The sequence below is a fragment of the Macaca nemestrina genome, chromosome 3 (assembly GCF_043159975.1).
Source record: "Macaca nemestrina isolate mMacNem1 chromosome 3, mMacNem.hap1, whole genome shotgun sequence".
Classification (NCBI taxonomy): Eukaryota; Metazoa; Chordata; class Mammalia; order Primates; family Cercopithecidae; genus Macaca; species Macaca nemestrina.
In genome coordinates this window covers 69,987,777-70,004,082 of record NC_092127.1, presented here as the reverse complement: position 1 = coordinate 70,004,082, position 16,306 = coordinate 69,987,777, and the positions used below count along the sequence as shown (strand labels likewise).

At 37.2% G+C, this 16,306-nt stretch overlaps 1 protein-coding gene across 3 annotated transcripts in view; it reads right to left on the bottom strand.

Annotated features, from left to right (window-relative positions):
• The window catches only part of LOC105486179 (phosphodiesterase 5A), a 134,133-nt gene that overhangs the window by 86,598 nt on the left and 31,229 nt on the right, over positions 1-16,306 (bottom strand). For all 3 annotated transcript variants that reach the window (XM_011748900.3, XM_011748902.3, XM_011748901.2), the window contains exon 3: positions 15,426-15,515. In XM_011748900.3, the coding sequence (XP_011747202.2) occupies positions 15,426-15,515 (90 nt within the window). The remainder of the gene's footprint in view (positions 1-15,425; positions 15,516-16,306) is intronic.

Here is a 16,306-nt window from a genome sequence, read left to right as displayed (position 1 = left end):
TTTATGCTGAAACTTTACAAACCAGTCGCCTAAAGCAAAGACAGAAGAAACTTGCTCAAGGAATCACTGCTTCTAAGCCAGCACAAGACCAAGTCACTTTTGCTACAAAGTCAGAGGTCTTTCTTTCACACTCTGCCTCTCTGCCTAAGTGACAGTAAGCCTAAAATGTCAATAAAAAATTTCGTATATCAACACAGGTTATACAAGTTGTACTTCATATCAGAATAATTCCACCACTGTTTATGTTCACCTTTACACAATACATTGCCAAAAATGACTTCAGAGCCCTGGATCTATTTAATAATGAAGATTTATTTTAAGGGTGGTATCCTGCCTGACGCCAGGTGTTGGCCTGAAAAGCATAGGCTTACCCTGGACAGTGTTGTTGGATTTGGACTCTGTTAAATAAGGATCAAGTTTGTTCCAGCAATGCCTGAACTTATTATGAGTCTATGTCTCTATAGCCTTGTAAAATGCCCTGCCAATAAAGCCTCCTGATAATTACAGTGTAAAGTGGTGTGTCCATAATGGGCACCTAATACAAACAGAAAAGAAGTAACACAGCAAAAATGGTTAAAAAGCAAGTTTTGTGCATCAAAACACTAAACAGGCTGAATAAAATTTAAAAATTAAAGTTGGTATCAAAGGGGTTGAGAGAATGCCTTCTTTACTAGAGCTGAACTAAGTGTTTGGATCACTGCTATTGCCTCTGCTGGTCTAGCTAACCACATACATAGCCATTGAAAGCTAAATATCCATATAATTTAACATAAGATATTCAAGAAAAACATATGTATGTGTCATGTATATATATGTACACACATAATTTCTTTACATTCTAAGCCCTTCATATGGAGAACATAGCTTATTATGTTCTCATAGCCAAAACATAATTTTATCTCTAAATATTATCCCTCCAAATGGAAGATGTGCCTGAGAATGTATGAAAGCACAGATGCAGACATCTGTCTCACTAGCGAAACTCCTAGTTGTAGGTGTCACCAGCAAAAAAAGACATGACCTCTTCTCCATAGCTGTGCCAGTTAATATACAATGAAGTAATTGTAGACATGCCTCAGAGATATTGTGGGTTTGGTTTCAGGCAATGGCAATAAACTGAGTTACACATATATTTTGATTTCCCAGAGGATATAAAAGTTATTTTTAGACTATACTGTAATTTCTTAAGTGTGCAATAGCACTATGACTAAAAAACAATGTACACACCATAATTAAAAAATACTTTATTGCTGAAAAATGGTAGCAATCACCTTAGTCTTTAGCTAGCTATACTTTTTGCTGGTGAAAGGTCTTACTTTGATGTTGATGTCTGCCGAATGATCAGGGTGCTGGTTGCTGAAGGATGGGGTTGTTGTGGAAATTTCTTAGCATAAGACAACAATGAAGTTTGCCACCACAGATTGACTCTTCCTTTCGTGATAGATTCCTCTGTAGTATGTGATGCTGTTTGATAGCATTTTACCCACAGTAGAACTTCTTTCAAAATTGGAGTCAATCTTTTCAAGGTGTGCCACTGCTTTATCAACTAAGTTTATGTAATATGCTAAATTATTTGCTGTCTTTCAACAATATTCACAGCATTTACAGCAGGGGTAGAGTCCATCTCAAGAAACCACTTTCTTTGCTCATCCATAAGAAGCAACAGTTCATCTGTCCGAGTTTTATCATGAGATTGCGGCAATTCAGTTACATCTTCTGGCTCTACTACTAATTCTAATTCTCTTGGTACTTCCACAATATCTGCAGTTGCTTCCAACAGTGATGTCTCAAACCCTTCAAAGTCATCCATGAAGGCTGGAATCAACTTCTTCCAAATTCCTGTTCATGTTGATAATCTGACCTCCTCCCATAAATCACAAATGTTCCTAATGGGATATAGAATGTTGAGTCCTTTCCAGAAGGTTTTCAGTGTACTCTTCCCAGAGCCACCAGAGGAATCCCTATTTAGGTCAGTTATGGCCTTACGAAATGAATTTCCTAAATAATAAGAATTAAAAGCAGAAATTAGTCTTTGCTCAAATGGGCTACAGAATGGATGTTGTATCAGCAGGCATGAAAACGACATTGATTTCCTTGTGCATCTTCATCAGAGCTCCTGGGTGACTAGGTGTACTGTCACAGAGCAGTAATATTTTGAAAGAAATCATTTTCTCTGAACACTAGGTCTCAATAGTAGGCTTAAAATATTCAGTAAATCATGCTGTAAACAAAGGTGCTGTCATCTAGGCTTTGTTGTTCCATTTGCAGAGGACAGGCTGAGTTGAATTAGCATAATTCTTAAGGGCCCTAGGATTTTTAGAATGCTAAGTGAGCACTGGCTTCTACTTAAAGTCACCAGCTGCATTAGCCCATAACAACAGAGTTGGCCTGTCCTTTGATGCTTTGAAGCCAGACATTGACTTCTTATCTCTAGTTATGAAAGTCTGAAATGGCATTTTCTTCTAATAGAAGACTGTTTAGTCTATATTGACAATCTGTTGTTTAGCATAGCCACCTTCATCAGTGATCTTCACTAGATCTGTATAACTTGCGAAAGCTTCTCCATCAGTACTTGCCACTTCACCTTGCACTTTTGTGTTAGGGAGATGGCTTCTTTCCGTAAACCTCATGAGACAACCTCTGCTAGCTTCCAACTTTTCTTCTGAAGCTTCCTTACCTCTCTCAACCTTCAGAGTATTAAAAAAGTTAGGGACTCGCTCTGGATTTTGGGCTTTGGCTTAAGAGAATGTTGTGGCTGGTTTGATCTATCCAGACCATTCAAACTTTATGTGAGCAACAAGGCAATTTGGCTTTCTTAGCGCTCATGTGTTCACTGGAGTAGCACTTGTAATCTCCTTCAATAACTTTTCCTTTGTGTCCACAACTTGGCTAACTGGCACAAGAATCCTAGCTTCTGGCCTATCTCGGCTTTCAACATGCCTTCCTCACTAAGCTTATTCATTTCTAGCTTTTGATTTAAAGTGAACACTTGAACACTTAGAGAACGCTATAGGGTTATCAACTGGCTTAATTTTAATACTGTTGTGTCTCAAGGAATAGGGAGGCCAAAGGAGAAGGAGAGAGACAGGGGAACATGAAGAAGGCGAAAGTTTCGGTGAAGTGTGTTCAAGAGAGAATGGAAGGAAATGGAAATGGCAAACATGGCCTGTATAGCTCTTTCAAAGAGTTTTGTTCTGGTGATGATCAGAGAAATGAGGTGGTAAAGCAGATGTGTGATCCAGTGAGTGTTTTGCTTTTGTTTTCAAGATGGGAGAAATACTATGTTTGTATGCTGATGAGCAGATTTGGTAGCCAGGAAAACTTTAATGATTCTGGACATAGAGGAGAGAACTGCTGAGTTAATTTCTTTGACCACGCAAACCAGGGATGGGGAGGCAATGTAGAGATTTCAGGGGAGAAGAGAAAGGATTAGACTGTAAAACAATACATGCAAAAGAAAAAGAGCTAACTGTTTTGTTCCCCACAAACCAATGACTTATTTTAGGAAATATGACAACTCTCTCCCTTTATAACTTATCTACAAAGCCAGAAAGTATTTTAGATTTGTCCTTTTCCCTCATTCCTCCATCAAATCAATCACTAAACCTCCTAAACAGAAGTGTAACAAATCTGCAAAAAACTCTTTAGCAGCTTTCCTGCCTCTAAACAAAGCACTCTCTCTGCTTATGAACAAATATGGAAGTTAATTATAAAAATATATCAAGTGTCAAATTATGTAGCTCTGGGTTAGAAGCAAAGAAAATGGTTCGAACTTACTGCCGTGGCCACCCAGATTTTTAAATAATAGCAAATACTTCCTGGCATTAAAAAAAATTCAGTACCTCCTTTGCATGACATTAGAAGGCTCTTCTTTATCTTGCCTCTGTCTACCTGTCTGACCTCATTTCCAGGCACTTCCCTCCTTCTAGTGGATACTCAAACAGTGTAGCAAAGTAACAGAGGTATTCCCTTTGCTCTCAGTCCATCAACAGAGGCAGAAAACAATGGCACAGAAAGATACGATAGAGACATACCAATGAGCATTGCCTGTGGATATTAAACAGTGAGTACTTATATTACATGCAAACAGAGATCTTATGTAGATCTGTTAGTATTTGTGGCACAGTATTTTAAAAGTCTTAGCCAGGTGCAGTGGCTCATGCCTGTAATCCCAGCACTTTGGGAGGCTGAGGCGGGCGGATCACAAGGTCAGGAGTTTGAGACTAGCTTGACCAACATAGTGAAACCCCATCTCTACTAAAAATACAAAAAATTAGCCGAGTGTGGTGGCAGGCGCCTGTAATTCCAGCTATTCAGGAGGCTGAGGCAGGAGAATCGCTTGAACTCGGGAGGTAGAGGTTGCAGTGAGCTGAGATCATGCCACTGCACTCCAGTCTGGGCGACAAGAATGAAACTCCGTCTCAAAAAAAAAAAAAAAAAAAAAGTCTTTTAATACCTCAGTAATTTGCCACCATACAAAGAGGCAGACATCTTCCTCTTTTTCTCCTTAGTCTTCCCTTTTTCATGCTCTACTTCCTCTTTTCCCTCTGATTTAAGACAACCTTGAACACCAATTTTTGTGTAAACCTTTGTGTAAACCCAGTCTACATCGCCTCTCCTCTGGCAGTTCATATTATTTTTTAGTACATGAAAGGTGATAACTCAAAATGATTTAAGAGATCATTTTAATTAATGAGCACAGTTCCTCTTTTATCCTCTGGCTAGTTTTAAGGAAAGAGAAAATAAACATGGAAATATATGTTCTATATAATAAATAATGAAAGTACATTAGTACTATGTCTAGTAGGTTAAAGTGCCTCCACAAATTCTCTGATACTACTCTTTTCAAGAGCTGGAGCCTAATTCCCTTCCTCTTGAGTCGGGTGTAGAACTTAAAGTCCCACTGCTAAAGAACAGAATGCCAGAAAAGTCTTGGTGATGGACAACTTTGGAGACGAGGTCATATAGAGCACTACTGCTTCCTCCTTGCTCAATTTTTTCTCGAATTGCTCACTCTGGAGAAGTCAGCTGCCATGATGTAAGGACACTGAGCAACTTATGAAGAGTCCACATGGTGAGGAACGAAGCATTTCTCCCAAGAACTTCTTGAAAATAGATGATCAAGCATAAGTCATGTAGCCCCTGCCCACATCCTGACTGCGTGAGATACCTGAGCCAGAAGGAACCAAGCTTTATAAGCCACTCCAGAATTCCTGAACCACAAAAACTGTGAGATAATAAATGTTCATGCAGAATCACTTAGTGTAATTTGTTATGTTGCAAGAGATAACCAATACTGCATAGTACTCAAGATTATCAAATAATTTGTAATAATCAAATAGATCTAGAATTCTAAATCCAGGTCATTTCACTCCATTTCACTAGTATAAACTGATGGAAACAAATTTAAAAATTTTTGTAAGATCCTCATCTCTTGCTCTTTGATTTCAATTCAGCCTAGACTATTAATTTCCATTCTATGATCAAAAGCAAGTAGAGATTTAGCATAGACTATTAATTTCCATTCTATGGCAGAAGACAAGCAAATGGAGATTTTTAGATAAGCATTTAATAAGAAGGAATACAAGGTACTTAACAGTTGATAAAGCACTTTATGTAATCTTAGACATTAATGGATGAGTATAGATGTTTGTACATATCTATTGAGAGCAGCAATTTCATTAACAATCACTTTAACTCTTCAAGAATGCATGAAAACATGAAAATTATTTTATAGTCAAAATCCACCCCAGGGTCCAATTATATGATGTTGGGTTAGATATTATACAAAGAAATGTTTTATGCTTATCTGGTTCCAGACCCCTAATATCCATTATTCAGGGACTATGTAAAACTTCTCAAAATTAAATTTATAAATCATCTATTAAATTAAAAATGTCATGTATTCCAAAAAGTGCTGGAATGGTTATCTTGAAATTACCAATGAAGATAAGTTTCCTATTTGAATAAAATATAGCATTCAATATGAACCAAATTTTCTGAGCATTAAAAATAGGATACCACTTGGGTACACAAAGCCTACCACATTAATTTAATCTTCAGTTTCAAGTTTTTATTCACTCTTTCTTTTTCTTCTTGATCAGTAGTGTAGACTTGGGGATTTCACACATTAGCACTATGTTTTTCATCCGCTGCTCTTAAGAAACATTCTTCTTTTAGGAAAGCAGTTAATATCTTCATAATATATACTTTGTTATTTAAAGGGCAGTGTGCAGAAGGAAAAAGAAAGGATCGTCACTATCACAACCTCAAGTTCAGAACAAACAGAAACTTTGAGAGGCACTTTTGTTTCTAAAACAAAGCTACAAGAAAGAATACTGTGGGGAATAAATGCAGTGAACAATTTGTAACTTTTCTTTTTTTTTTTTTTTTTTTTTTTTTTTTTTTTTTAAGGCTGGAGTGCAGTGGCGAGATCTCGGTGCACTGCAACCTCCACCTCCCTGGTTGAAGCAATTCACCTGACTCAGCCTCCTGAGTAGCTGGGATTACAGGTGCACGCCACCACACCTGGCTAATTTTTTTGTATTTTTAGTAGACACTGGGTTTCACCATGTTGGCTCAAACTCCTGACCTCAGGCAATACGCCCGCCTCAACTTCCCAAAGTGCTGGGATTACAGGCGTGAGCCACCACGCTTGGCCAATTTGTACGTTTTTGAAAACATGTAACTAGCCAATTCTTTAAGACTAAAATAGATCTAGATCGACTGATAGTCTGCTATTAAACTCTGCTTATTTTTATAGTTACATTTTCATCTATTTTGACTAAAATTGAAGGATTATGAATAAAACTGTAACATTTATTTCCTCCAAGTTTACATTGTCAAATTTAAGAAAGCTGCAGTCAGTACTGTGAGTGTGAGAGATCACAGACAAGGATCCACCCTCCATGGAGATCAAGCTTCTGTCATCAGGAGCATTTATGTGGTTCCTCCCTTGAGGCTGTGAGATAAATACAGCAGGACACTTTCATTTCTCCCCAGAGATTTCTCTAGCTCCCCGAGTTCAGTCTTTCCTTCGAACTTGTGTGTTGAATATTGGACTCATTTAACATTTGTCTTGTCACCTTATATAGATATTTAATTTTTGGTGTACAAGAGCTACCTCTCCAACTTTTTCTTTTTTTTGAGACGGAGTCTCACTCACTCTGTTACCCAGGCTGGAGTGCACTGGCACAATCTCAGCTCACTGCAGCCTCCGTCTCCCAGTCAGGTTCAAGCGACTCTCCTGTGTGAGCCTCCCGAGCAGCTGGGATTACAGGCGCACGCCACACACCCAGCTAATTTTTGTATTTTTAGTAGAGACGGGTTTTCACCATGTTGGCCAGGCTGATCTTGAACTCCTGGCCTCGAGTGATCCACCCCCCTTAGCCTCCCAAAGTGCTTGGATTACAGGCGTGAGCCACCGTGCCCAGTCTACCTCTCCAAATTGAAAAAAAATTTAAAAGTAAGTATCTTCTTTGCCTCATTAAAAAAAAAAAAAAAAAAAAAAATCTACAAAGTGCAGTGATTCAATAGTTACTTGTCAAAACAAGATAATTTAGGAGAAATAAATGAAAATATTTTTAAATGAGCAGACACAATCATAAAACTTAAATTCTAGAAAACATTTACTTTTGTGTTTTGTAGTTGGAATTACATATCTGATTTCATTAACGCTTCAATTTGTGAGTTTCGGTAGGTGTTGATCACTTGGATTTGCCAAAGTATAAATCTCATAAAAATTAGCTGATACTTTCTGAATCATTTTAGTTTTTAAAAGGAAGATGTAAGCTAAAATGCTAAGATATTAGCTAAAATGTTCCTTTACCACATTGTAATGAATTATCCTAAATCCTTGATTTTCACTGTCATTTTTGCAACAAAGAATTGCAAGTATATCACCAAATATGATAAAATAAAATCAAGATAATAAGATAAAAATAGAGAAGGAGGAAAGAGCTCTGATTTCCAATTGAATTTCTACTTAATAACTGGAGTTGACATTCAACAATGGTGGTTCAGCCTAGCCTGAAAGATATTATTGGATAAAATCTCTAGTTCAGATCAATAAGAAATTTTCAGAGCTTGCATTATTTCATAATGTCCTGCTTTCTACTCTTTATCCTCTCCTCCCCAAATAATCTACAGAAAAAAAAAAAAAAAAAAAAAAAAAATCAGTAGGCCCTGAGTGACAAATAGGGCTCTGAGTAAGAGTTAATATTTAGGGTTGATTATACCAGTGCAGCCCCTATAAATAAAAAAAAGAACACTCATCTTCACTATGTCATAACAAGCAATACTTCAGGGGAAGGCAGTATTTCACAAATAGGTCATCTGAGCTAGGGGGAAAGATCTGAGCTTCTCTGTAATTCTTTACTAAACAAAAAAAGAATTCTGTCTGGTTATAGGAATAATTCATACAAATGACAAAGATAAAAACTGGTCTAAGTGCTCAGGTCGGAAAAATCCAGAATTAACATTGAAAGAAATTTAATAGGAGCCCTAAAAATTCACATACCTGTAATTTTTACCTGTAATTTTTTTTTTTTTTTCATTTGTAGTCATGGTTCTTCTCTGGAGCAGATTGGCTCAGATTAGTATGAAACATGCTCCTTTAACTCTTTTGCCCCTGGTAAAAATTTTCTTATAGATTACTCTTAAGGCAATATTGAGGACGTGACTATGATCTTTCTCTTATCTCTGTTATCTCATTTTTCATCTTAAAAAGTCTGTCTGCAGAGCGGTTTAAACACTAACATTGAAGGGCCGGCAGAATACAGCCAGATCTCCTTGTTGCCACCTCAAGTCCTGCTTCTGCATGCAGCCACATTAAACACATCGGTGTACCTTTCACTCCAACAAAATCAACAATAATTTAAGTGCTTAGTGCAGAGTCTCAAGAAAACACCAATCAGGAGGCAAGCAGAGTGCAGCCATCATCCACAGCAGACTTTTAAGAAATGCTCTTCTCTCTATCTATTATGACCCCTACAGTCTGAATGCCTCGGTTTGAATCTCAGCTTTGCCAGTTTTTAGTTATGTGACTTTGAGCAAGTTCCCTAAATGTTTCATATCTCAGTTTCCTTTATTGTTAGGTAGGAATAAGATAATGCGTTACCTCTTATGGTTGTCATGAAGATTAAATGAACTAATACTTGCCAGATCATTAGCACAGTTTTCACAAGATTTGCTCAATAAATATCACACATGTTCACTGTCTCCTACATACAAGGCAGTCACTTCCAAAGTCCTACCCCATACTCCTCAAACTACTCCCTCATATATACCCTGGACTGGCTCTCTTCTCTCCCTTGATCACTTTTTTCTTTCTGTCTTTATTCATTTTCTCCAGCCAGTAGCTCTTTGACCTTCCAAAATAAATTATTTTAGCCTTCTCACACTTCTCCAGTTTCTTTTTCCACTTTGCCCATTAACTCCATTCTCTTGAAGGGAGTAGGAAGAGGGGAAGATTGCAAAAACTTAACCTCTAGATGTTTTTCAAAATTACCATCACAGATGTTTAGTAATGTCTATGGTCCTTACTTGTAAAAAAAAGCACTGTTGTATCTATAACACTTATGCTTATAACATTAATGAAAAGAACTCCCAAACATTTTTAATTAGTTGAAATACTTTACAAGAGGCAAATAAAGAGCATAGATATTTCAGTGAATCTTAAACATCTTCCTGCATTTTCTAGCCTATGTTATAATTCAGAATTTAGTATGCAATAGTCAACTACTCCATTCAAACGGCTTTCCAGAGTTGGTACCAATGTCTTTAAAAACCAGTGTCACTAAAAAGTACCAGGATATTTTATAAACAATCAATATTTAATGATTCAATAATCACCGTTCTTTTTAGGTTCCTTGGTAATTAGTCGGAATGGGTATTGGCTTACTCAATAAGGCCGGACTTAGAAAAAGAAAAAACACCAAATTCATTTTGCCTCATTTATGAGGAAAAATAGTGAAAAACACGTTTCTCTTAAGTTTAAAGTTTCTTAGAGGGTAATGAACAGACTATGTCAGGGCTGTGTTGGCTATCCCAGTTAGCTGAGTATTGGCTTTGGTCCCAGTTAGCTGATTATTATGTGGCTAATGACCTCTTCATGCAGCTCTTATTGCTTGTCTCTCTTAAAAGCTCTATTAGTTCTACATCTCCTTTTAAAGAATAGTAGCTGATGCACTTCCAGTGTGCCAGGAACTACGTTAAACCCTTCACTCACATGAATGCATTTAATCTTCCCAATAACCCTTTAAGGCAGATCCTTTTATTGCCCTCATTTTGCAGATGAGGAAACTGAAGAAGATCTACCATCCTGGTTTGTCAGCCAGCAATAAGTGGTAAAGATGGGATTCAAGTCCAGAGCAAGGAATCTTAATAATTAGTCCCAAAAGCCTCCCTGCAACTTTCCATTTTGGTTTAAAATTTTCATGAGAAAGAGTAGTTATGTGTACACACAAAAGCAAACACTACTCTGAGTTCGTTTATAGAGATATAAATTTAAAGATAATTCTGGAAGTCAAATATTGCACCTTGTTAGTGGCCTGGGTTTGTTTTTTGGCCAGCCAAATTACTTTTTATACTATAACAGCCACGCTTGATAGTGTGTCTATTCTGTCTCTCTTCATTCTTTTCTCTGAAAACGTTAATTCTCAGGAGAAATAATTTTGAACTTGGCAGTGTGAACCTGGGAGGAAAGGGAGCAAGATGCGAAGGAAGGAGAATGAGGAGGGTCAGCAAGATGTTTAAAAAGCTGTGTTGTGGGCTGGGCGCGGTGGCTCACGCCTGTAATCCCAGCACTTTGGGAGGCTGAGGCAGGCAGATCACGAGGTCAAGAGATCAAGAGCATCCTGGCTAACATGGGGAAATCCCATCTGTACTAAAGATACAAAAATTAGCTGGGCGTGGTGGCACGCACCTGTAGTCCAGCTACTCAGGAGGCTGAGGCAGAAGAATTGCTTGAACACGGGAGGCGGAGGTTGCACTGGGCCGAGATCATGCGACACTGCATTCCAGCCTGGTGACAGAGTGAGACTTTGTCTCAGGAAAAAAAAAAAAAAAAAGAAAGAAAGAAAAAGGCTGGGCATGGTGGCTCATGCCTGTAATCCCAACACTTTGGGAGGCCGAGGCAGGAGGGTCACAAGGTCAGGTGATCATAGCCATCTTGGCTAACACGGTGAAACCCCGTCTCTATTAAAAATACAAAAAGAAATTAGCCAGGCGTGGTGGCGGGCACCTGTAGTCCCAGCAACTTGGGAGGCTGAGGCAGGAGAATAGCATAGCGTGAACCCAGGAGGCGGAGCTTGCAGTGAGTGGAGATCGCACCACTGCACTCCAGCCTGGGGTGACAGAGCGAGGCTCCGTCTCAAAAAAAAAAAAAACAAAAAAAAAAAACCACACACACAAAAAAACTGTGTTCTCGAAGCCCTTTCTTGAATAAAGTTACAGATTGAACATCCCTTATCCGAAATGCTCGGGACTTAGAAGTGTTTCAAGTTTTAGATTATTTTTGGATTTGGGAATATTTGCATTATTATCAGTTGAGCAACCCCAACAGAAAAATCCAAAATTCTTCAATGAGCATTTCTTTTGAGGGTCATGTTGGCACTCAAAAAGTTTCACATTTTGGAGCATTTTGGATTTTCAAATTAGGGATACTCAGCCTGTATTTAGTCCCCAGTGAAGCTACTGAAGATTTTTTAATCTCATGAAATGGTTGGTGTAAGAGTCCAAGCCTCATATTAAGTCACCACCAGCAGGAGAGGATGTGAAAGCACACAGAGAAACACAAGAAAGCTCAGGAACCCAGCAGAAATATAAAGGAGAGCTTCGGGCTATTTGGGGATCTGTGGCCGCACCCACTCCAATCAGATCTGTAAGAAGGCAGCAGGTCCTTGGCTAAGAGTGGGGTTATATATTAATGTAACAAAATTTAAGTCATCTCTCAGTAGAATGCCCAGAATTAAAAAGACTGATACACTATGTGTTACCAAGGATATGATGTAAGGGGAACTCTCATACACTCTTGATAAGAATGAAATATGGAACAGCTATTTTGGAAGAGTTTGGAAATTTCTTATCAAATTAAACAAATACCTACCATATGACTTAGTAATTGCCCTCCTATCCAAAAGATGTGAAAGCGTAAGTCCACACAAAGGTCTGTATGCAAACACTGACAGCAGCTTTTTTTTTTTTTTAATAATAGACACAAACTGGAAATAACTGAAATGTTTATCAACTGATGAATGCATAAACAAATTGTAGTATATCCATACCATGGAATAAATCACTCAGCAATAAAAAGGTACAAACTATTGATACATTCAACGGTAGGGCTGAATCTCACACCAATTAGGCTAAGTGAAAGAAGCTAGATACAAAAGACCACATACTGTACGATTCCATTTAAATGACATTCTAGAAAAGCAAAACAATAGTGACAAAAAGCAGATCAGTGCTTGTCAGGAGCTGTGGGTTAAGGGAGGAGGAGGAAATCAACTGCAAAGGGGTACAGGGGAACATCTGAGGTGACAGAAACATTCTATGTCTTGATTGCAGTGGTGGTTACATGATCGAATATACATATCTCAAATTCATCAAACTGTACACTTAAGCTGAGTAAATTGTATTATATGTGTGTTAGTCTGTTCTCACACTGCTATGAAGAAATACCTGAGATTGGGTAATTTATAAAGGAAAGAGGTTTAATTGACATACAGTTCTTCATTGCTGGGGAGGCCCCAGGAAACTTACAATCATGGCAGAAGGCAAAAGAGAAGTAGACACCTTCACAGGGCGGCAGGATAGTGTGAGTACAAGTAGGGGAAATGCCAGAAGCTTATAAAACCATCAGATCTCATGAGACTCACTATCATGAACAGCATGGGGGAAAACGCCCACATGATACAATTACTTCCACCTGGTCCCGCCCTTGATATGTGGGGATTATGGGGATTGTAATTCAAGGTGAGATTTTGGGTGGGGACACAGACAAACCATGTCAGTATGTAAATTATATCTCAATATAGCTGTGTTTTTATTTTTTATTTTTTATTTAATTTAAATCATCCTCACCAGCAGTTATAATGTGGAAGAATGTATATCCTGAGAATACTTTCTGTAGAAGGGGCCATCCTATTCACTTCTTCCTAGTGATTCTGTTGCATTCTCATCAGTTCCCCCAATCCTGATTGTTGGAGAAATTGTTCACACTATCTAGAAGAGAAGCTTAATCAGGGCATAATTCAGGCTGAATCTGTTTGCCAGTACAAAGCTGTTTTGGGGTTCACGATTTTAAAGTACCTTTAATAACTAAAAGCTGAACACTGTCTTCCTAAGTGTACAGAATCATAGTCTGTGGTTTATAACTAGGCCTGCCAAATAAAATTTGAGTTGGATTTGAGTTCAGATAAACAACAAATAATTTATTAGTACAATGATGTCCCAAATAACGCATGGGACACAACTTTTTAAAAATTTGATATACCTGGCAACCACATTAGTAACACTATAATCATCAGTCCATGTATGGCCTTTTCAATTTTATATATTCATTCACATACTGAGTTAATTAAACTAATTAATTAATCTCATATTATGTCATTGCTGCAGGCATTTTTAGTTACTACTGCTGAAACTACACTTTTTAAGAAACCATGTGGTAACTCTAAGGCACTGAGAATGACTACTGAAAAGTAACTGACTTAGGGCCTTGTTAATCAAATTGTGATCAGTAGACCCAGGTAATCATCAACTTGGTACTTGTTAAAAAAGAATCTCAGGTTCTACCCAGACCTACTGAATTCAGAATCTGCATTTTAACAAAATCCCCAGGTGATTCCTATGCACAACACCTAACACTGATTTAGAAAGTTGTGTTTTAGGCAAATTCCCAGGGCAGTGATATGTAGAATGGACTAAAGGGAAATTGACTGCAAGGATACAAACACCTTACAAGAACTTCAAAATCTGAATTACTTCAAAATCTGAATCATGGTGCATGCAGGTAGCACAAATAAAAACAAAAAAATACTGAAATCAGAAACATTCTAGTGAAAAAAATCAATGGGGTTTGGTAAGAGACTAGATGGAGGAGGGAGAATAAACATCAGAATTTGAATATAAATCAAGTAGAAGCATCAAATACTTCTAATATGATTGACAGTGGTTCTCAACCTTGGCCATACATTGCAGTCATTTGGGAGCTTTAACAAATACTAATACCTGGGTCCCAATCCCTGAGATTCTGATTTAAGGTGAAACCTCGGCATTAGAATTTTTAAACGCTATACCCAGATAACTGGTAAAACATTTCCATGTGTGTCTGTGAGGGTGTTCCCAGAAGAGATTAGCATTTGCATCAGTATACTGAGTGAAAAAGATTCTCCCTCACCAATGTAGGGGGGGAACATCCAATCCATTGAGCGCCCAGACAGAACAAAAAGGCAGAGGAAGAGAATATTCTGCTCTCTCTTCGGAAGCTGGGACATCCATCCTCTCCCTCCTCTGAGACAACAGAACTTCAAATACTCAGATCCTTGGACTCTAGGACTCACACCAGCAAACCTCCCAGTTTCTCAGATTTTCAGCCTCAGACTGAATTACACCAAAGGCTTTCCTGGTTCTCCAGCTTGAAGATGGCGGATTGTGGGACCTCTTGGTCTCCATAATTGCACAAGCTAATTTTCATAAATAAATCCCCTCATATGTCTACATATATCCTATTGATTCTGTTTCTGGGGAGAACCCCAATTAATACAATTGGTAATCTTTTAGACTTTTCCAGTTGGTTGTAATACAGAGTCAGGATTGAGAATGCGCAATCGAAATATTCAGTTTAACTGATAATTTATTAACTCTTTTTTTCCAAATAAGTGTAAAATGAAGAGGGAACTCAGTGATAACAGAATCCAAATCTTCTAGTTAGGTGAAATATAAACTAACATATTTTCATTTGCCTGTTAAAATTTCAAATTGAAATTTACATAATTAGAGTTAGCTATGATTTCCATTTTTTCAAAATCTCAATTTGAATGAAATCAGTTAATGACCACTGTAGTTGGATGATCATTTATGAATATTACTCATACTCCTAAAACATAATATGCAATGAATTGATTCTAATCACAGCCATAATTACATATCTTAAGATAGAATAAGGCCTTCAGGAAGAGAGCAGGTAGAATATGACATGCATAAAATTTATTTCTAAGTAAATGGCCATAGTAAAGTAATAATCAGAATTAGGCCCTGTAACTAAAAATCTAAATTAAAAAATATCAAGCAGAACATTTAAGAATTTTATAGATAATTTATCACTAAAGCATTATTTCATGTATATGCAAAGTAAATACAAAATATTTTTCAAAAAGAAAAATATTTCCAATGACCTTTTATAAAATGGAAAATTGGCTTACCTCTTCCCTATGATTCTTAATTGGCATACAAAGAATGCTTTGTGTCTTGTAGCCTGTAATTTGGTCAACTTCTGCATTGAACCGAGGATCCTAGTATGGAAAAAGAAATTCAATTTAATGACTGACCTGTTCAAAGATTGATTTGATTTTTCTGATTTATTAGATTAGAGAAATCTAACCTTGGACTTACCTTGTTACTCCGAGTAACAATTTTATTGTTGTGAAAGGCATCATCATGTAAGTACATATTATATTTGACAAAGATACATTTAAGTTGCTGAGCTTTTTTATAAGCAGCTAGTGTTTAAGAGAAAAAAATACAGACTCGAACAAAGGTTCAGAAATAAAGAAAATTCAAAATATTAACCACTTTAGATAGCTGTACTTAAATTCAGGAAAAAGTGGCATCTCTCCACCTCTGTAATATCATCTCACAACCTGATTCTATTGTGCCTCCAGAACAACCTTTTCAATAAATGACTTTACTTCCCTTGTAAGGGCTGTTTTACAGTTCCTCAGTACTTCTATCTCAAGTATTCATAAGAATTTAAATTATACTTATATATATACACACAATCTGATTGAGTCAGATTGTAAACAATCCTTTAATCTTTTGAATTTCCCCTTTTACAAGGCACATTATACACATCCAATAATCATAAAGGATTTTTGAGGTGTTAAATTTCTAAGTATGAATTAAAGAAATAAAGGTAAAGTTTAATTGTCCATTACACTTTAGATTGGGAAGATCTAAAATTAGGCTGTAAACTCTATGAGGGTTTTTTCTCTTTCTTTTTTTTGTTCATTACTGTATTCCTAGCACAGGAACTTAATCAAAAGCATGTGTTAAATCAATGAAGGAATGCATTAACAAATAATAC